This window comes from Centroberyx gerrardi, chromosome 17, assembly GCF_048128805.1.
Source record: "Centroberyx gerrardi isolate f3 chromosome 17, fCenGer3.hap1.cur.20231027, whole genome shotgun sequence".
Lineage (NCBI taxonomy): Eukaryota > Metazoa > Chordata > Actinopteri > Beryciformes > Berycidae > Centroberyx > Centroberyx gerrardi.
The window spans coordinates 672,409-693,403 of record NC_136013.1 but is presented as its reverse complement, the minus strand read 5'-3'; the positions used below and the strand labels follow the sequence as shown (position 1 = coordinate 693,403).

Below are 20,995 nucleotides of genomic sequence, written 5' to 3'. Positions count from 1 at the left end.
TGCTGGACGACTCCGCCCACCACAGATACCACACAGGTAAACAACAACAACATCGCTACCACACAGGTAAACAACAACAACATCGCTACCACACAGGTAAACAACAGCATCGCTACCACACAGGTAAACAACAACAACATCACTACCACACAGGTAAACAACATCGCTACCACACAGGTAAACAACATCGCTACCACACAGGTAAACAACATCGCTACCGCACAGGTAAACAACATCGCTACCACACAGGTAAACAACAACAACATCACTACCACACAGGTAAACAACATCGCTACCACACAGGTAAACAACATCGCTACCACACAGGTAAACAACATCGCTACCGCACAGGTAAACAACATCGCTACCACACAGGTAAACAACAACAACATCACTACCACACAGGTAAACAACATCGCTACCACACAGGTAAACAACATCGCTACCACACAGGTAAACAGCATCGCTACCACACAGGTAAACAACAACAACATCGCTACCACACAGGTAAACAACAACATTGCTACACAACAACATCGCTACCACACAGGTAAACAACAGCATCGCTACCACACAGGTAAACAACAACATCGCTACCACACAGGTAAACAAACTTACTACACAGGTAAACAACCTTACTACCACACAGGTACCACAATGCACCTCTGCAGCTCCTCAGCCAATCAGCTGTGAGCTGATGGTATTCTCCTCTCCAGTGTGACGATTCTGGATGTTTATGAGTCGTGTCACAAACACCTGACAGCTTTCCTCCACTTCCTGTTCTGTTCTCTCCAGATATTCCAGAGTCGTCCAAATCCGTCCCAGAATGCCTTGCTGCTGCCGAGACTCTGATGGAGACCCGGCTGAGGGACCTGCTGCTGGACATCGAGGACCGCATCCACCAGGGAACTCTGGGAACTCTGAGGGTACACACACACCAACCACACACACCAACCACACACACACACACACACACACACCACAGACCACACACACCACACATTCACTCTGGAACCTGAGGACTGAGTCTACCAGGGAACATGAGGCAGTTCATGTTGTGCTAACCTGTCTCTCTCTCTCTGCCTGTCTGCCTGTCCAGGTGATGGAGAGACAGGTGTGGCGGTCGGCGTTGGAAGCAGGAAACTACGAGCTGCTCTGTTCTGACGGACGAGAGAACGGAGGGATGAACGGACGACTGGAGAGCATGGAGCTAGACTCCGCCCACCTGAGAGCCAGAGACAGGTAGGAGAGACAGACTGGTAGAGAGAGAGAGAGAGGTGGGGAGAGACAGACGGGTAGAGAGAGAGAGAGAGGTGGGGAGAGACAGACGGGTAGAGAGAGAGAGAGGTGGGGAGAGACAGACGGGTAGAGAGAGAGAGAGAGGTGGGGAGAGACAGACGGGTAGAGAGAGAGAGAGAGAGAGGTGGGGAGAGACAGACGGGTAGAGAGAGAGAGGTGGGGAGAGACAGACGGGTAGAGAGAGAGAGAGAGAGGTGGGGAGAGACAGACGGGTAGAGAGAGAGAGGTGGGGAGAGACAGACGGGTAGAGAGAGAGAGAGGTGGGGAGAGACAGACGGGTAGAGAGAGAAAGGTGGGGAGAGACAGACGGTAGAGAGAGAGAGGTGGGGAGAGACAGACGGGTAGAGAGAGAGAGGTGGGGAGAGACAGACGGGTAGAGAGAGAGAGGTGGGGAGAGAGAGAGGTGGGGAGAGACAGACGGGTAGAGAGAGAGAGGTGGGGAGAGACAGACGGGTAGAGAGAGAGAGGTGGGGAGAGACAGACGGGTAGAGAGAGAGAGAGGTGGGTAGAGACAGACGGGTAGAGAGAGAGAGAGAGATGGGGAGAGACAGACGGGTAGAGAGAGAGAGAGAGGTGGGGAGAGAGAGAGAGAGGTAGGGTGAGACAGATGGGTAGAGAGAGAGAGAGGTGGGTAGAGACAGACGGGTAGAGAGAGAGAGAGAGAGGTGGGGAGAGACAGATGGGTAGAGAGAGAGAGAGAGAGGTGGGTAGAGACAGACGGGTAGAGAGAGAGAGGTGGGGAGAGAGAGAGGTGGGGAGAGACAGATGGGTAGAGAGAGAGAGAGAGAGGTGGGTAGAGACAGACGGGTAGAGAGAGAGAGGTGGGGGAGAGAGAGAGGTGGGGAGAGACAGATGGGTAGAGAGAGAGAGAGAGAGGTGGGGAGAGACAGACGGTAGAGAGAGAGAGGTGGGGAGAGACAGACGGGTAGAGAGAGAGGTGGGGAGAGACAGAAGGGTAGAGAGAGAGAGAGGTGGGGAGAGACAGATGGGTAGAGAGAGAGAGAGGTGGGGAGAGACAGACGGGTAGAGAGAGAGAGGTGGGGAGAGACAGACGGGTAGAGAGAGAGGTGGGGAGAGACAGAAGGGTAGAGAGAGAGGTGGGGAGAGACAGATGGGTAGAGAGAGAGAGAGGTGGGTAGAGACAGACGGGTAGAGAGAGACAGACGGGTAGAGAGAGACAGACGGGTAGAGAGAGAGAGATGGGGAGAGACAGACGGGTAGAGAGAGAGAGAGAGAGATGGGGAGAGACAGATGGGTAGAGAGAGAGAGAGAGAGATGGGAGAGACAGACGGGTAGAGAGAGAGAGATGGGGAGAGACAGACGGGTAGAGAGAGAGAGAGAGATGGGGAGAGACAGACGGGTAGAGAGAGACAGACGGGTAGAGAGAGAGAGATGGGGAGAGACAGACGGGTAGGGAGAGACAGACGGGTAGAGAGAGAGAGAGATGGGGAGAGACAGACGGGTAGAGAGAGACAGACGGGTAGAGAGAGAGAGAGATGGGGAGAGACAGACGGGTAGAGAGAGACAGACGGGTAGAGAGAGAGAGAGAGAGAGATGGGGAGAGACAGACGGGTAGAGAGAGAGAGAGAGAGAGAGAGAGATGGGGAGAGACAGACGGGTAGAGAGAGAGAGAGAGATGGGGAGAGACAGACGGGTAGAGAGAGACAGACAGGTATATGGATGGGTGGGTGGATCAGTCAGACTGATCTCTGGTCAGATATTGTCCTTTTAATGAAACTGATCTGATGCAGTTTGATTGATCCCATATTGACTGAAGAACTGATCAATACTATACTGGTTGTCTATGTGAAGACCTGAACTGATTCTAATGAGACACTTTGATCAGGTTCCACACAAGTATGCATTCATATGTTTAAGTAGTAGTAGCAGCAGTAGTAGTAGTACTAGCAGAAGTAGCAGTAGTAGTAGTAGTAGTAGTAGTTGCAGTAGCAGTAGTAGTACTAGCAGAAGTAGTAGTAGTACTAGCAGTAGTAGTACTAGTAGTTGCAGTAGCAGTAGTAGTAGTTGCAGTAGCAGTAGTAGTAGTACTAGCAGTAGTAGTAGTAGTAGCAGTAGTAGTACTAGCAGTAGTAGCAGTAGTAGTACTAGCAGTAGTAGTAGTTGCAGTAGCAGTAGTAGTACTAGCAGTAGTTGCAGTAGTAGTAGTAGTAGCAGTAGTAGTACTAGCAGTAGTAGTAGCAGTAGTAGTAGTAGTAGTAGTTGTAGTAGCAGTAGTAGTAGTACTAGTAGCAGTAGTAGCAGTAGCAGTAGTAGTACTAGCAGTAGTAGTAGTAGTAGTAGTAGTTGCAGTAGTAGTAGTAGTAGCAGTAGTAGTACTAGCAGTAGTAGCAGTAGCAGTAGTAGTAGTAGTAGTAGCAGTAGTAGTACTAGCAGTAGTAGCAGTAGCAGTATCATCCTCCAGGTTTCAGTGAGTTTTAGTGTTCTTGATGGTTTAAATGTTTCAGAGGCTTTTCCACTCTGAACTACTGAATACTTGGAAGTGTTTTGGTATAAAAATGATGAAATGTAAAGATGTGGAGTATTGATCCATAATCTGATCAGCTTCAGACCGACAAGCTGTCAGTCATCAGAAGCTCAGGCTGGTCCAGCAGACAGACTGAGATCTGGATGGTGTTTAGATGTAGACCTCCTTCCTCTCTTCCTCCTCTCTCTCTCTCTCTCAGTCAGTCTGTCTCTGTCTCTCTCTGCAGGCTGCAGGATGTGAAGGCAGAGAGTGTGTTTCTGTGTGCGAGCGGCAGCGGGACGCCCCAGGCGGTCAGCAGCACGGTGCGCAGCCTGGCCCAGGCCCTGTCCCGCATCGAGCAGGGCATCGAGAGGAGGTTCCTCAAGGCTCCGCTGGGTGAGAGGACAACGCTCCGGTCTCCGTCGGTCTGTCCAGTCTGTGTCCTCCTGCTCTCATCAGCAGTCTCACTCTGGACACTGAGCTTCACTTCCATCACTTGCTTCATCTCTCTGTCCAGTCATGTTGCTGCAGAGACAACCAGGTGGCAGCTGAAAATTTAGTTTTTTAATGTGTAGCCACGATGGAGTAAAGCATGTGCCGTTAGCATGTGAGTTACTAAAGCATAAAAACAATAAACAAACTTGAGTGAGTACCATTGCTACCATTTCCTGATGGTACAGATGGAGATTGAGAGATTATAATTATTTTTTATGAAATATTGGAGCCACTTGACATTTCAGCTGCTCTTCCCTCAGAGGGTTTGATAATGTGTTCTGTCTGTTGTGTTGAGAACAGCTGCTCAGTTACATATATTGTGCACACGCTTTACTCAATCGTGGCCATGCATTAGAAACTGATTCGACGTCACCATGTCTCACCGGCGGATGCTGCACAGTCGCCCCCTGCTGTTCACTCTGCTGCACTGCTCTCACTCAGCTGGTCAGGCTCTGTGTCGCTCACCGGCAGTTCAAAGAAATGTTACAAAACTCAACGCTGATCCTGACAAACAAATATTAGAAGGTTTGATTTTTATGACCCAACCCGACTGAAATCGGTAGTCTGTTGTGATCCAGGCTGATAAAACACACAGTTCAGAAACACTTCAGCTGTTCATCTCCTGCCTCCCAGACGGAGCAGGCAGGAGGATTTCTCCTCTGAACAAAACTCCAGACAGACTTCCACTGCTCAGAGAATTCATGGAATATCCTGGAATTTAGTGAGGTGTATTCAGGGAAAGTCAGGGGATTGATAAATTCTCTCAGGGAATATCAGGGAATTTTCAAAATGAGTCAGTTAACAGAAATGCAGCAGAATGTTTGTGTTGCATCAGAATGTTTTCAGGCTGGACATCAACATTAACAAACCAGGGACTTTAAAATGTAGGGATGAAACACTCCTGATCACCTCTGCATCACCGGTTCAAACCCTGACTGGCTCACTGGGTGGTTAAATAGGGGGTTCGGGGCCCACACTGGGACCCCAGACTGCATGGTTTCTGCTCTGTAGCTGTCAATGAACTGTCTCCTCCTTCCATCCTCCAGGTGATGAAGACTCAAAGAAAGACCAGAAGACGAAGAAGAACAAGAAGAAAGACGAGGACCAGGCCAGCGACGGTGAGGAAGCCTGTGTGTGTGTGTGTGTGTGTGTGTGTGTGTGTGCGTCTTCCCCAGTCTGTCTGCCTGGGTGCGCTTGTTTAATGTCCCTGGTACCCTGCTGGTCATGTGACAAGTGACACTGGTCAGTGTGGAGTTTACTGCTGTAATAAACCAAACTTTAACATGACAGATGAAGGTTTATTTAAGCACAACTTCAGTCTGTACAGATAACATGAGTCAGCAGAACTCAGAACATCTCTCTCTCTCTCTCTCTCTCTCTCTCTCTCTCTCTCTCTCTCTCTCTCTCTCTCTCTCTCTCTCTCTCTCTGTCCCTCTCTCTCTCTGTCCCTCTCTCTCTCTCTGTTTCTCTCTCTCTCCCTCTGTCTCTCTCTCTCTCTGTCCCTCTCTCTCTCTGTCCCTCTCTCTCTCTGTCCCTCTCTCTCAGATGGCAGTGACAGTGGTCGGGTCAGTAAAACAGTGTTGGAGCGATGGAGAGAGTCTCTGCAGACCTGTTCCAGTCTGTCACAGGTCAGTGTGTATATAACATTATAATTTATTTATGTGTCATGTGTCCAGGTGTTTGTGCACCTGTCCAGAGTGTGTGTATATATATATATATATATAATATAAGGATATATGTGTGTTGTGTCCAGGTGTTTGTGCACCTGTCCAGAGTGTGTGTGTGTATATATATAATATAAGGATATATGTGTGTTGTGTCCAGGTGTTTGTGCACCTGTCCAGAGTGTGTGTGTATATATATATAATATAAGGATATATGTGTGTTGTGTCCAGGTGTTTGTGCACCTGTCCAGAGTGTGTATATATATATATATAATATAAGGATATATGCATGTTGTGTCCAGGTGTTTGTGCACCTGTCCAGAGTGTGTATATATATATATATAATATAAGGATATATGCATGTTGTGTCCAGGTGTTTGTGCACCTGTCCAGAGTGTGTGTGTGTGTATATATATAATATAAGGATATATGCATGTTGTGTCCAGGTGTTTGTGCACCTGTCCAGAGTGTGTGTGTGTATATATATAATATAAGGATATATGCATGTTGTGTCCAGGTGTTTGTGCACCTGTCCAGAGTGTGTGTGTGTATATATATAATATAAGGATATATGCATGTTGTGTCCAGGTGTTTGTGCACCTGTCCAGAGTGTGTGTGTGTATATATATAATATAAGGATATATGCATGTTGTGTCCAGGTGTTTGTGCACCTGTCCAGAGTGTGTGTGTGTATATATATATAATATAAGGATATATGCATGTTGTGTCCAGGTGTTTGTGCACCTGTCCAGAGTGTGTGTGTGTGTATATATATAATATAAGGATATATGCATGTTGTGTCCAGGTGTTTGTGCACCTGTCCAGCCTGGAGCGCAGCGTCCTCTGGTCTCGCTCCGTCCTGAACGCTCGCTGTCGGATCTGCAGGAGGAAAGGAGACGCAGACAACATGCTGCTGTGTGACGGCTGTGACCGAGGACACCACACACACTGCCTGAGGCCCAGGCTGAAGGTACACACACACACACACACACACACCACACACTGCCTGAGGCCCAGGCTGAAGGTACACACACACACACACACTGGGCTGACTAACCTTAGACTTTTTGTATGAAGATTAAAACTCACTCTCTCTCTCTCTGTCTCTCTCTCTCTCTCGCTCTCTCTCTCTCCCTCCCTCCCTCCCTCCCTCCCTCCCTCCCTCCCTCTCTCTCAGTCGGTTCCAGAAGGAGACTGGTTCTGTCCAGACTGTCGGCCCAAACAGAGATCCAGCCGCCTCCCGTCCCGCCAGCGCTCCTCCATCGACGAGGAAGAGGAGGAGGAAGAAGAGGAGGAGGATGAAGAGGAGGAAGAAGAAGAGTCTGAGGAGGAGGAGTCAGAGGAAGAGGAGGAGTCAGAGGAGGAGGAGGAGGAGGAAGAGGAAGTAGTGAGGTGTGTGAGAGCTTCAGCTGCTGTCGGAATTAGGGATGTCGCTTAATTTTGCTTTCGATAGGCCGACACCCATTAACTGGTAACTAACCGGTTAATTTTTAAGAAAAAACGCAAAATGACGTGAAATACAAGAGAGTGGCGCTTTCCTTTTAGTCCGGCGCTCCATTGACTCAACTGCAGCGCCCGTTCGCCCCGCTGCTGCACAGAGCGCTGTTCGCTTGTTTATTCAAAGTTTATTAATAATGAACGTGTCGCGTGTCCAAATTGCACCAAATCCGACACTGCAGGTCCTCGGGTCCCCAGCAACACACCCGCCAAGTGTGAAGTAGATCGGACGAACGGTTCTCGTGATATGCGAAGGACACACACACTCACACTCACACACACACACACACAGACTCACAGACAGACAGAGATTCCTTGCTTTAGTAGATAGATGAGCTTTGGTGCTGCATTTCGAAGCGCTGTCCATTTGCTGTAATTTGCATATAAATATCTGCACTTGTTATGCACGCCGCGGCGTAGCCCGTTTTAATATTAAGTGCTGACTCCGCCCAGCCGGGCCAGTTTCGGCGTACGCCGGTAGCAATTACAAGTGGACCCTATCCTACAGTCCCTGCTCTCAGCGGAGGGAGGGGGGCAGCGCTGTGACCATCAGACCTCTCTGGATTAAACAAGCAAGTAGAGAAAACCGGCATCAGCCGAACCAATTTATTGCCAAATGCTTTGAACACTTTAACATTGCTTCCCATGGTCAGAAAAAGTCGCCAGATTTGTCGCTAGTCGCTTTTGAGAAATAAAGTCGCCAGGGGGGTCTGAAAAGTCGCTAAGTGCAGCGACAAAGTCGGCAAGTTGGCAACACTGGTGTATGCAAATTAGCCTATAGACCGACATGCGTAACCGGTCAAAAATGTTCTCGGTGGTTAACCTATTAACGGTTAACCATTGACATCCCTAGTCAGAATATTTACCCTCCTCTGAGCTTCAAACTGCAGCTTCTCTTCTCTCTGAATCTCTGCAGCACCAAGAAGAGCCAGGCTCCGCCCTCCAAAGGCTCCAGGTCCTCCAGCGGCCGCTCCGCCCAGGCCACGCCCAGAAGCCAGCAGGCCACGCCCAGAAGCCAGCAGGCCACGCCCAAAAGCCAGCAGGCCACGCCCCGCAGCAATACTGCCTCTACTGGGAAAACCTCCTCAGCCTCCAGGTCAGTCTGCTCTGTGTCTGCTGAAGCCCCGCCCCCAGATCAAACAACGGAGGTCTGCAGAAATCCTCCTTATGAATCATGGGATAATGAAACCTGAGCCAAATGCTGCTGTGATTGACTCTGAGTTTTTTATTTTGAATCAAGACTTAATTCTGTTTTGACAGAAGTTTAATGCTCATCACATCAGATCGAGGCTCTGATGGTGTCCGTTGTTTCAGTAGCTAGCTGTAACTGTAGCAGCTTCCTTGTTGTTGATATGACAGTAAACAAGTGAGCAGCAGTTTCAAGCTCCACCCATAACTCCACCCATAACTCCACCCATAACTCCACCCATAACTCCACCCGGCCAAATTTGACTGGATTGAATGACGATGACGACAGCCAACAGTGTCACCAGCCTTTTCCAACAAACTATTGTTTAAATTTCTCCAGACTGTTGTTTGAGCCGGAGCTTTGTCTGCATGAGATCAGCATCAGTCTGCTGTTACAACCTGACAGTCAAGTCCAACACTGTTACTACTGATGTGTGATTACTATTCCATCATTTTACTCTTCTTCTACTCTGTCTTCTTCTGCTGGTGTAGTTTTGAGTCTTTACACCAATAAGATCTGTCTAACATCTTCACTGAACCGTCTTCCCGTCCAATCACAGGTCCTCAGGTAAAAAGGCCACGCCCTCTTCATCCAAGGCCGCCCCGGTGTCGGGCGGTAAAGCCCCGCCCCGCGCCGGCAGCCGGACCAGCGCCCGTCTGAGCCACGAGATCCTGGCACCGAACGGTAACGCCAAACCCTCACCGGGGCAGAGTGACGCCCGCAAGAGACCACTGGCAGGTAAACAACCAGTAAACACCAATAAACAACCAGTAAACACCAATAAATAACCAGTAAACAACCAGTAACAGAGACCGCTGGCAGGTACACACCAGTAAACAGCCAGTAAACAGCCAGTAAATCAGTAAACACCAGTAAACATCAAGCAAACAACCAGTTTTGACACTGAAGCCGCCAGCAGTTCCCCCTCTGTCCAGCAGGCGGCGTCTCTGCTGCAGGTTAAACCAGAGCTTCTCCACTGTAACCCCTCTGCTCTCTCCTCCTCCTCCTCCTCCTCCAGACGTGACTCAGCCTCCTAAACCCTCCAGACCCGTCCTTCCTGTCCTGACTCCTCCCCCCCCCCCCCTCCTCCTCTTCCTCCTCCTCCTCCTCTTCCCGCCGCTCCTCCGGCAGGAACCACGGCGTTCACGAGCTGTCGGCCTGCGAGCAGCTGACCGTTGAGCTGGTCCGACACCCGGACAGCTGGCCCTTCATGAAGCTGGTGTCCCGAACACAGGTATACCCACACACACACACACACACACACACACACACACACACACACACACAGCTGTCTGTTGGTGCGTTGTCCTCAGCCTGTCTGTCTGCCTGTCTGTCTGCAGGTTCCTGATTACTATGATATCATCAAGAAGCCGATGGCTCTCAGCACCATCAGAGAGAAAGTCAACAACTGTGAATATCAGACAGCAGGTGAGTTCCCCTGACTGACTGAAACTCACTGACCTTCAGGTCCGGCGTCAGCCCGAAGGATTCTGACTTCTGTTATCTGGAAGAAAACTTTTAGATGAAACTGAAACGACCAAACGGACAATATTCATATTTGTCAGTTAGCTGTTTCAGCCTGGCTGTCACAGAGCCGCAGGTCCCTATCTGTAGTTTGTATAGTTTCTGTAGTTTCTATAGTTCGTATAGTTTTTGTAGTTTCTATAATATCTGTAGTTTGTATAGTTCGTATAGTTTTTGTAGTTTCTATAGTATCTGTAGTTTGTATAGTTTCTATAGTTCGTATAGTTTTTGTAGTTTCTATAGTATCTGTAGTTTGTATAGTTTCTATAGTTCGTATAGTTTTTGTAGTTTCTATAATATCTGTAGTTTGTATAGTTCGTATAGTTTTTGTAGTTTCTATAATATCTGTAGTTTGTATAGTTCGTATAGTTTTTGTAGTTTCTATAGTATCTGTAGTTTGTATAGTTTCTATAGTTCGTATAGTTTTTGTAGTTTCTATGGTTTCTGTAGTTTATATAGTATCTGTAGTTTGTATAGTTTCTGTAGTTTATAGTTTCTGTAGTTTCTATAGTTTCTATAGTTTCTGTAGTTTGTATAGTTTCTATAGTTTCTGTAGTTTGTATAGTTTCTGTAGTTTATATAGTTTCTATAGTTTATATAGTTTCTGTAGTTTGTATAGTTTCTATAGTTTCTGTAGTTTATATAGTTTCTATAGTTTCTGTAGTTTGTATAGTTTCTATAGTTTCTGTAGTTTGTATAGTTTCTATAGTTTATGTAGTTTCTATAGTTTCTATAGTTTCTATAGTTTCTGTAGTTTGTATAGTTTATGTAGTTTCTATAGTTTATATAGTTTCTGTAGTTTGTATAGTTTATATAGTTTCTGTAGTTTGTATAGTTTCTGTAGTTTGTATAGTTTTTGCAGTTTCTATAGTTTCTGTAGTTTCTATAGTTTCTGTAGTTTATATAGTTTCTGTAGTTTGTATAGTTTTTGCAGTTTCTATAGTTTCTGTAGTTTATATAGTTTCTGTAGTTTGTATAGTTTTTGCAGTTTATATAGTTTCTGTAGTTTATATAGTTTCTGTAGTTTATATAGTTTCTGTAGTTTGTAGTTTTTGCAGTTTATATAGTTTCTGTAGTTTATATAGTTTCTGTAGTTTATATAGTTTCTGTAGTTTCTATAGTATCTGTAGTTTATATAGTTTCTGTAGTTTATATAGTTTCTGTATAGTATCTGTAGTTTATATAGTTTGTATAGTTTCTGTAGTTTGTATAGTTTTTGCAGTTTCTATAGTTTCTGTAGTTTATATAGTTTCTGTATAGTATCTGTAGTTTGTATAGTTTCTGTATAGTATCTGTAGTTTATATAGTTTGCATAGTTTCTGTAGTTTGTATAGTTTCTGTAGTTTATATAGTTTCTGTAGTTTTCTGTTTTTAGAAGCAGACTGAGTCGTCAGGTTGGAGGACGTCGGCTCTCTTCATCCTGTTGGGTTTTGTTTCTCTGTTTCCTGCAGCTTCTTGTGTCTGACAGAACAAACAGCTGCTGGATGTTCAGTCTGTAGACAGTAAGAGTGTCTGCAGGGTCAAAGTTCAACCTGCAGAAACAGATTTCTACAGGACAGATCCACTGATGAATAAAAAAAAAAAAAATACTGCCTTCAAAAGTTCAACCAGTTCATCAGTGAGGTTTTCTCTGTTCTGTCAGTAGATGTCAGTGATTCTCCACTACAGACAGCCAGCTAACACTTTGTCTCTCTCTCTCTCTCTCTCTCCCCCCCCCCCCCCAGCTGACTTCATCTCTGATGTGGACTTGATGTTCTCTAACTGTCTTCAGTATAATCCTCGTCACACTAACGAGGCGAAGGCCGGCCAGCGGCTGCAGACTTTCTTCCACTCTGAGCTCAGCAGGCTCGGTCTGACGGAGCGCTCCGCCCCCCCGCCGCCCGCCAAGCGCTCCCGGGTCTAAACCCAGATTCCTGTGTTCAGCTTGAATTGAATTGTGGGTAGAGCCTTCGTGACCTCCGACCCCTGTGAGCCCGCCGGACTCATCTTCCAATCAGAAAGGAGTCGCTCCGTCGCTAACGAGGAGAAGAATTCAGAGTTTCTCATTGGCTCCCGTAGTTTTGAACCTGTAAAGTGTTTTCAGCAGGTGGAGGGACGAGGGGTCAGAGGTCATGAAGCTGCACACACACACACACACACACACACACACACACGACAGTCAGACTTTACACTGATGCTGATATGAGTTCATCTAGTTAGTTAGAGTCCAGAGCCGAGTCCGCTCCGTCTGCTGCAGAGTGATGACATCACAGCTCTGACAGAGTGATGACATCACAGCTCTGATAGAGTGATGACATCACAGGGCATTAAACCAAGCTGTGAGTCAGGTGATGTAGCACGATAGACATTCCTGTAGAGACAGTAGAATCTCTTCTATTTATCAGTGGGACCCCCCCTCCCCCTCCCCCCCGTCTCGTTAGTTTGAAGCTGATTGGCCGCTGCAGGACTGAACTTCTGGCTGGAAGTTGGGAAACTTCCCAGCAGACAAAATGGCCGCCTGACGTTTCCCTTCATTCAGAAAAGCAAAAACCACTAAACTGAACCAACAGTTTGCACTGAACATTAAAACAAAATCAGGCTGTTTTCATTCGCTCAGGGAAAAACCGATCGATCGATTCGACTGAAAAACCCCAGATGTTTCCTGCAGTTCTCTGCTCCGTCTCGTTCCGCTCCGCCTGTTTCTTCGTTAGCGCTGAATTAGCTTTTACACTTTTACATGTGTGCGTTTGACAGTAGAAACCGACTGGACTCCATTCAGATTCGGTTCAGTAGAAAGTAGATTTGCAGTTCAGGTGCTCAGAGGAAACATCGCTCCGTTTATTCTGTCTGTTAGCTAAGTGAAGTGAAGTGGATTTACTGTAGACACTACACTGGAACACTGGAGCCGCAGCTTCTTCTTCTGCTGTTATTTATTTAGTTCAGTCCATCCTTTTCTTTATTTATGATGTTTGATTTCTTCTTCTCTGGTTGTTAGACCGCTGCCGCCTCACTCTCTAGCCTGTTTGCTGTTGTGTAAATTTCTCATGTAAAAATAAATTGACTTTTTATAACCAGCTGCCTGCTTTCATGTTCCTCTGCCTTTATACACACACACACACACACACACACACACACACACACACACACACACAGAGATCATGATCCAGATTCACTTGTAGAATGGAGTTTATGATGAACAGAAATCTCCAGCAACAGTGAAACGCTTCATGTTGACTGGAGAAACAGGTTTGGTTTTGCAGTCAGGACGGTCCTGCAGGGTGGAGCTACAGCCTCCATCCAGCTACCACCAAACCTGCTGATGAGGACTGGATGATATTTGGTCAAACTTGATTTGATCAATTATTAGACAAATGAACTGATGAGATATTTTGATGTTTTTGATAAGGTTTTTTTATGATTTCTTTAGAGAAGTTTTCATAATAGTAATATATACAATAATATATATAGATAGAACACGAGAACATACAAGACAAATGGGGAAGCAGTGGGGGGTGATAATGAATAAAACACAATAAGGAAATATATATTCCTGAATTTCCCCAAGGGGATCAATAAAGTGCTATCTTATATCTACCAGTCAGTCTGAACCTGACTGAATGTTCTGTTTTATTCTCTTAAAGCATTTTGATCTAAAGGTTTCTGCTTAAATGCTTGAAATGAGTTTCTTAGACAAATATAAATAGTGAAGTTGATCCTATGTATGAATTTCTTTCCAAAGCCTTTGCCTTTCCATCAAGGCAAAGAATCTAAAATATAAGATAGTTTTGATTTGTTTAACACTTTTTTGGTCGCTGCATAATTCCATTTGTGTTATTTCATAGTTTAGTATACTTTAGTTTTTATAGTATACTATAAAAACTATATATATACACATACATATACATATACATACATGTACTGTATATATACAGAAATATACATGTGTATATACACACAAATACAAACATGTATGCATGCACAACACACACACACCTTTGCATACACACAAATCCAAACCTGCAGCAGAACACAGTGGGTCAGCTGACAGGTCAAAGGTCAGCAGCTGTTCAGCACTACAGACTGCTGGGATGAGTGTTTTATCATAAAATAAAATCATAAAATAAAGTACATCAGCTGTGCAGTTTGCACTGTGTGTTTTATTTGTCATGTCTGTTGTACTTAACATCAAAATAATAATAATAAAAGATAACACATTTTATTTATAGAACACCTTTCATACAAAAACAGCAGCTCACCGTGCTTTAGAGTTACAGAAAGAAAAGGAAAAAAAGAAAAATAACAAATGAACAGATAACAGTAACAGCATCCAGTCAGTTGAAATGTATTTCTCCAGCTCTTCATCACAGTCTGTCTCACTGTGCAGAGAACGAGCCGAACTGGATCAAACTGATCCAGGATCAGCCGTAGAACAGAATGATATAGAACAAACATCAGGAAGAGCAAGACACACAAAGCAGATTTTATCAAGACAGACAGAAACCTGTCCTACAGATCCTAACAGAGGTGAGACCAAGTCACCTTCACTCGAGTCCCAAGTCAGTCTCAAGTCTTGAGGCACAAGTCCAAGTCATTAATGTCGAGTCTCAAGTCTAAATGTAGAACAGCAAGTCAAGTCAGAACAAATCAAGAGTCCAGTATCAATTTAATATCTTAAAGAAAACTAAATATCTAGGACTTTTCAATGCAATATGGTTTTAATAGGATAAAAACTTGGTAAGAGCATCATGAGTTTGATTTCTATAATCAGTTTCAACTTCAATAAATTCAATCATTCCATACAAATTCAGAAAACAGAATTTAAATTCAGTCGTCCGCTGGAACAAATCTCATCACTTTCAATCTAAGTCATTTACACAAACACAAGATCTCAAGTCAAGACTTTAGAAACCTTTTCAAGTCATCAAAGTACAAGTCAGAGTCAAGTCCCAAGTCACCAGAACCCAAGTCACCAGAACCCAAGTCAAGTCAAGTCTCAAGTCTTCTCTTCAAGCATCAAGTCAAGTCTTAAGCAGTTAAAACTGGACTCGAGTCCAAGTCATGTGACTCGAGTCTCCTGACCCACCGCTCCACCAGCCTCAGAGCGGAGAGGAAAAACTTCAAGAAGAAAACCTTATTAGGAAAAAAACAAAACGTTGGAGGGCCGAGTCCAACCCGACTGCAGCTGACAAACAAACTGAAGCCACATGATGTGTTCCTCCTGCTGCATGATGGGAGTTTTCAGGTTTGGCACACAGGCTGTATGTTATACATACACAGCTTGTGACGCTCCTGAGCCAAATGTCCAAGTCTCTGGTGAGAGGATCCAGGTGTCTAACTTTAAATATTTGGGCATTGTTCTTGATTCTGACTTCTCCTTTAAAAAACAAGTAAAAACAAATGCTGCAAAATTTAATCTGGCAAATTCAAAGTATATAAGAAGCAGTCTAACCTTAGCGGCTGCCAAATTATATCTTAATGCTTTGATCCTCCCGCTCTTGACGCACTGCCTAACCAGCTGGGCACGAGCCAGCAGTGCAGGTCCGGAACCAGTTTCAGGTCTAGAAACAGGCTGTAAAGGTGCCTGACCCATTCTCTCCAAGCAGGATGAGTTCTCATGAGTTGGGATAATTAGATCAGTGATTCTCAACCCTTTTCATATCAAGGACCCTAATTCAGTCCACATTACAGCCACGGAGCCCAATTTGATGAGATTTTTTTTTGTCTCTTGAACCCAAATCTGAGAATTTTTTTTTTGTTAGATATGATTTTGTTCATTATCCCATGACTGTCTGTATTGCAGGTAGAGAGATAACAGATAAACTATGATCAAAGTCATTCTTCTACATTCTCTAACTGTGTTAACTTCTTGTAAATGAAATAATGGAGAATTTTAACAATTCATCAGTTTGCTGGGGACCCTCTGGAACCCCCTCAAGGACCCCTGGTGGTCCCCGGACCCCACGTTGAGAACCACTGTACTAGATCTACATTGAGAGGAGACTGTATCTTTCCATTCAGAAAAAGCTCTTTCGGTCGGTCAGCTTTCTCAGTGAGAGCCGCACTGTGGAAGATCTGCCGCTGCACACACACAACAGTAAAACCTACAACATCTTTAAATATTTTTTGTATTTATTCTTTATTCTTCTAGTTTTTCTTATGTATTTGTCTTTGTGCGTTGCTCTGTCTGGTGTCTTGCTGCTGTAACAATTTGAATTTCCCTCTGGATTAATAAAGCTCCTATCTGTCTCCATCTATAGTTCCGTTAGTTCTGTCTGTGCTCGGACTGTCGCAGGTTTGATCCCCGGGGTGGCCCCGCCCCTCCGAGCTGACCCCGCCCCTCCCCCTCTCTCTGCTCCCAGACTCCCGGTCGACCGGCCACATTCCCCGCTACCTTTCACCCCTAAACCCCTTCTAACGGCAGACCAGACCGGAGAGAAGCCCGGACAACATGGTGAGGATGAAACCGGCAGTAAAAACTCGACAGGCTTTAATTCTGACGGAGACAAACAACTTTTATCCAACTTCGAGTCGCGCGGCTCCGCTGCGCCGGGACCGTTATCCGGTTAGCTGATTAGCATGGCTACCGTTAGCATGGCTACTGTCCATGTTAGCTAGCTACTTTCTGTCAGTTCCCAGCCAGAGACAGTTTATCGGTGTTTCTGAGCAGCCCGTGTGTGTCCGCCTGCAGTCTCCGGGTCTGACTGCAGTGTGGAGACCGGCCGCCGGGCAGCGGGGCTCCGTGCCGGCGGTCCGCAGGCCGTGTGGCCCGGGGCGGCCATCTTCTCCTGGCTGCGGTCCTGCTGGGCGACCGGAGCCAGCTGACGGGCTCGGTCTGCCGGCCTGCTGCTCAGACCAGCACCCGGTTAGAAACCAGTACCGAGACTAAACCAGTAGCAGGATATAAACCAGTAGCAGGTTATAAACCAGTACCAGGTACTGACCGGTCCAGCTGTCAGCGTGTCAGTCAGATTAAGGTCTGTAGTGATTCAGTCTGTCAGCAGTGACTTGGCAGTCTGTCTGTCTGCAGGCCCGCAGGCTGCTCACTGACCAACACACTGACACCAACACTGACTGACATTAACACTGACTAACATTATCTAACTCTAATACTAACATTAACAATAACCAGCACCGATACTAACACTATCATTAACACTAACATTAACATTAACCAACACAAATGCTAACTAACACTGACTCACCACTAACTAACTTTAACACTACTCAACACTAACGAACTAACTAACCACAAACACCAAGTTAACTGACATGAACAGTCGCTCTCCCTGTGGTCCGGTCTGTCGTCCTGCTGCTGTTTTAAACTCTGTCTGTTATTTCTGTCGTGTGTCTGTGAGCGTCAGTGTTTTACTCTCTGACACGGCGTCAGTAGTAGTTCTGGTCACAGCTCTTCTGCTCTCGGCCTCCAGGTTCTGCAGAATATTTCAGGATGTTTGGATCTTGCTGATCAGCATCAGACTGAATCAGATGCTAAAAGAGTCGAGTTGAGGCCGATGACTCGGTCTGTCCTGGATCCACCAGGCAGACCAGACTCACTGTGGCTACTGTTCCTCTGTCTGGGCTACTGACAGTTCAGCCTGGAACTGTAGAGTTAGATCTGATCTGGTCCTGGTCCTGGTCCTGGTCCTGGTCCTGGTCCTGGTCCTGGTCCTGGTTCTGACTGAAGGGTTCAGGTTTACTGGCTGTTTCAGAAGCAGCTGCACAACTTTAATAATGATGATGATGAAGTCACTTTGAACTTATTTCGTCACTCAGGAAAAGTATTTAATAATACAGAGTATTATTAGTGATGCTTAACACATATAGACAGGACTGCAACTAACAGTTATTTTCATTATCTATTCATCTATTGATTATTTTTTTGATTAATCATTTAGTCTATAAAATGTCTCAAGTAACGACAAATGTCCATCACAGTTCCCAGAGTCAAAAAACCAAAGGATTCATTTAATGAGATGAAACAGAAAAGCAGCAAATCAGTGAAGCTGCAACCAGCAAATGTTTGGTATGTTACTGATCAATAACATAACCCTAACCATTGATCAATTATCAGAATTATAATCGATCTGTCAATCAACTAATAGATTAATGGACTAATTGTTTCAGCTCTCTTTAAGACTGAGGAACATGTAATGAGCCGGAGTGTGTGTGTGTGTGTGTTAGGCGTCAGGCGTCACAGTGAACGATGAGGTCATCAAGGTGTTCAACGAGATGAAGGTGAGGAAGTCGTCGACCTCGGACGAGGTGAAGAAGAGGAAGAAGGCGGTGCTGTTCTGCCTGAGCGAGGACAAGAAGAAGATCATCGTGGAGGAGGGGAAGCAGATCCTGGTGGGAGACATCGGAGACACGGTGGACGACCCGTACGCCTGCTTCGTCAAGCTCCTCCCCCTCTCCGACTGCAGATACGGCCTGTACGACGCCACCTACGAGACCAAGGAGTCCAAGAAGGAGGACCTGGTCTTCATCTTCTGGTATGGGGGGGGGGGGGGGATTGATCAGGGACGCACCGATCAGGTTATCTGGGGCTTGAACAGTGTGATCAGATCACTGATTGATTCATTAACCTGGTTTATTAAACTGGTTCAGAGCTGCTGTGCTGATCAGACAGTTGAAACGGTGATTGGCCCATCACTGATTACCTATACACAAGGTTTATCAGCCGATAATGATCGGTGGCCGATCGATCGGTGGCTGATCGGTCGGTGGCTGATCAATCGGTGCAGCCTGGTTTGAAATATTTCTGTCTGCAGAAAAGAACGATCCAACACACAGGAGAGAAAACTGAAAACAGATTTGTGAAGCTGAGATAAAGAAAAGAAACCAATCCATCCACACACACACACACACACACACATTTATACAGGTTCATTTCATCAATGTTTTTTCTCCATCGCTTTTCCTCAAGAAACCCTGGAGACTCTGTTCTGTTCTGTTCTGCTCGGTTCTGTTCTGCTCGGTTCTGTTCTGCTCGGTTCTGTTCTGCTCGGTTCTGTTCTGTTCTGCTCGGTTCTGTTCTGCTCGGTTCTGCTCGGTTCTGATGTTCTAACAGACGTTCTGTGTCCTCAGGGCTCCAGAAGGCGCTCCGCTGAAGAGCAAGATGATCTACGCCAGCTCTAAAGACGCCATCAAAAAGAAGTTTACAGGTGAGGTCATGTGACCCGGCAGGGGGCGGAGCCGCCTCCGACCCGCTTGCTTGTTGTTGTCTTGTTGTGATGTTTAGCGGTGCAACGATCAATCAATGAGCTGATCGGAGAGCAGCTGATCGGATCACACTGTGGAGATAAAACAGGTTTGATACAGACTGAAGATCAGTCAGCTTCATCTATCTGTTTATCAGTCTGCCACCTAATCTGACTGATCAATAATCAATCACAGAACAAAACAAAGCAGCAGACACAACAGCAACAATCTGTTCAACTGTTTCACATGATGAGTCGTCACTTCAGTCACTGATTGGATGATTGATCAGCTGATCACACTGTCACCATGTTGGTTCAGTCTGACAACAATCAGCTCTCTGCTGTGGAAATGTCACTTTGTCAACTTTTCCTGTTTGTGCTGTTTCACTCCTCAGTATTGATCATCATTCAGTATTGATCAGCTGTTCTCTCCTCAGTATTGATCCCTCTCCTCTCCTCTCCTCAGGTATCAAACACGAGTGGCAGGTGAACGGTCTGGACGACATCCAGGACCGCACCACGCTGGCCGACAAGCTGGGCGGCAACGTGGTGGTTTCTCTGGAGGGCAAGCCGCTGTGAGCGACCCCCCCTCCCCCCCTCCCCCCCCCCCCCCCCCCGCCCGCCCGACCGCCGTGCCATCCGGACCGACCGACCGAACCGCCGCTTCACCCAGCAGCTCGCTCTCTTTACCACCTGCAGGAGTAGCTCCTCAGGCCTTTTGTTTTCTTTGTTTTGTTCTTTGCTTTTTTTCCAACATGAAAGAGATTCATTAACATGATATGCAAAACCTACCAGTTTATTGCCACATGACTTGTTGTTAACCTGGTAGAAACCGACACACCAAAAGCCCAAAGCAGCAACAGTTGGCAGGAAGGCCGTCTCTCTCTCTCTCTCTCTCTGAGTTTTGCCAAAAGTCGATGTGCAGGAAGCAGCGAGACGAGACTCCGCCTCCCGCAGCGGTTCCACCTGAGCTTTTTCATATGACTTTATTTATTATTTGAAACTGTTGTATCTTATCCAGTATGTTATGCAGAAACAGGCGAACACATTGTTAGACTATGCATTATGAAGATGAAGATGATTATTATTACCCAGCACTTTTTTTGTTTATACACTACAAGTTGAGACAAAAAGGTGGAGAATAACTGAGCGTTTCTGTCCGTTAGCTGTCGACGCACACGGACAGACGGGCAGACTCCGTGTGGTTTCATTCTAGCCGTTAGGTCGTCGCCTTACTTTCATTCTGAATGTACCGGTCACCGGTTAGTTTGAGCAGTTGATTTTGTACAGAACACTACAGGAAGCAGATTGTAACCAGAGAGACGGCAGCATCCACAACACCATCTGATCTGGAGCCTTAAGGAACTAACAGGAGCCACTCTGCAATAAAAGCCTGTGGCAGAACTGAGCTGTGTCTGTCTGTCTGTTACTGACTGTTACTGTTACTGACTGTTACTGTTACTGACTGTTACTGTTACTGACTGTTACTGACTGTTACTGTTACTGACTGTTACTGTTACTGACTGTTACTGTTACTGACTGTTACTGACTGTTACTGTTACTGACTGTTACTGTCTGTTACTGACTGTTACTGTTACTGACTGTTACTGACTTACTGTTACTGACTGTTACTGTCTGTTACTGACTGTTACTGTTACTGACTGTTACTGACTGTTACTGTCTGTTA

General features: G+C 45.9%; 2 protein-coding genes across 2 annotated transcripts in view; both read left to right on the top strand.

Annotated features, from left to right (window-relative positions):
- Positions 1–13,179, top strand: part of baz1a (bromodomain adjacent to zinc finger domain, 1A) — a 28,137-nt gene extending 14,958 nt beyond the window's left edge. Inside the window, 15 exon segments of the mRNA XM_078289611.1 lie at positions 26–36; positions 154–604; positions 742–926; positions 1,100–1,242; positions 4,011–4,159; positions 5,305–5,376; positions 5,804–5,886; positions 6,728–6,892; positions 7,100–7,314; positions 8,336–8,515; positions 9,168–9,346; positions 9,627–9,697; positions 9,699–9,842; positions 9,949–10,036; positions 11,857–13,179. Coding sequence (XP_078145737.1) covers positions 26–36; positions 154–604; positions 742–926; positions 1,100–1,242; positions 4,011–4,159; positions 5,305–5,376; positions 5,804–5,886; positions 6,728–6,892; positions 7,100–7,314; positions 8,336–8,515; positions 9,168–9,346; positions 9,627–9,697; positions 9,699–9,842; positions 9,949–10,036; positions 11,857–12,035 — 2,315 coding nt within the window. The 3' untranslated portion in view covers positions 12,036–13,179.
- Positions 13,180–16,460: 3,281 nt separating this feature from the next.
- Positions 16,461–20,713, top strand: cfl2 (cofilin 2 (muscle)). Its single transcript, XM_071903212.2, has 4 exons — positions 16,461–16,562; positions 18,293–18,600; positions 19,196–19,272; positions 19,775–20,713. Exons 1-4 carry the CDS (start codon positions 16,560–16,562, stop codon positions 19,885–19,887), a joined length of 501 nt encoding a protein of 166 aa, XP_071759313.1. The 5' UTR covers positions 16,461–16,559; the 3' UTR covers positions 19,888–20,713.
- Positions 20,714–20,995: the final 282 nt, after the last annotated feature.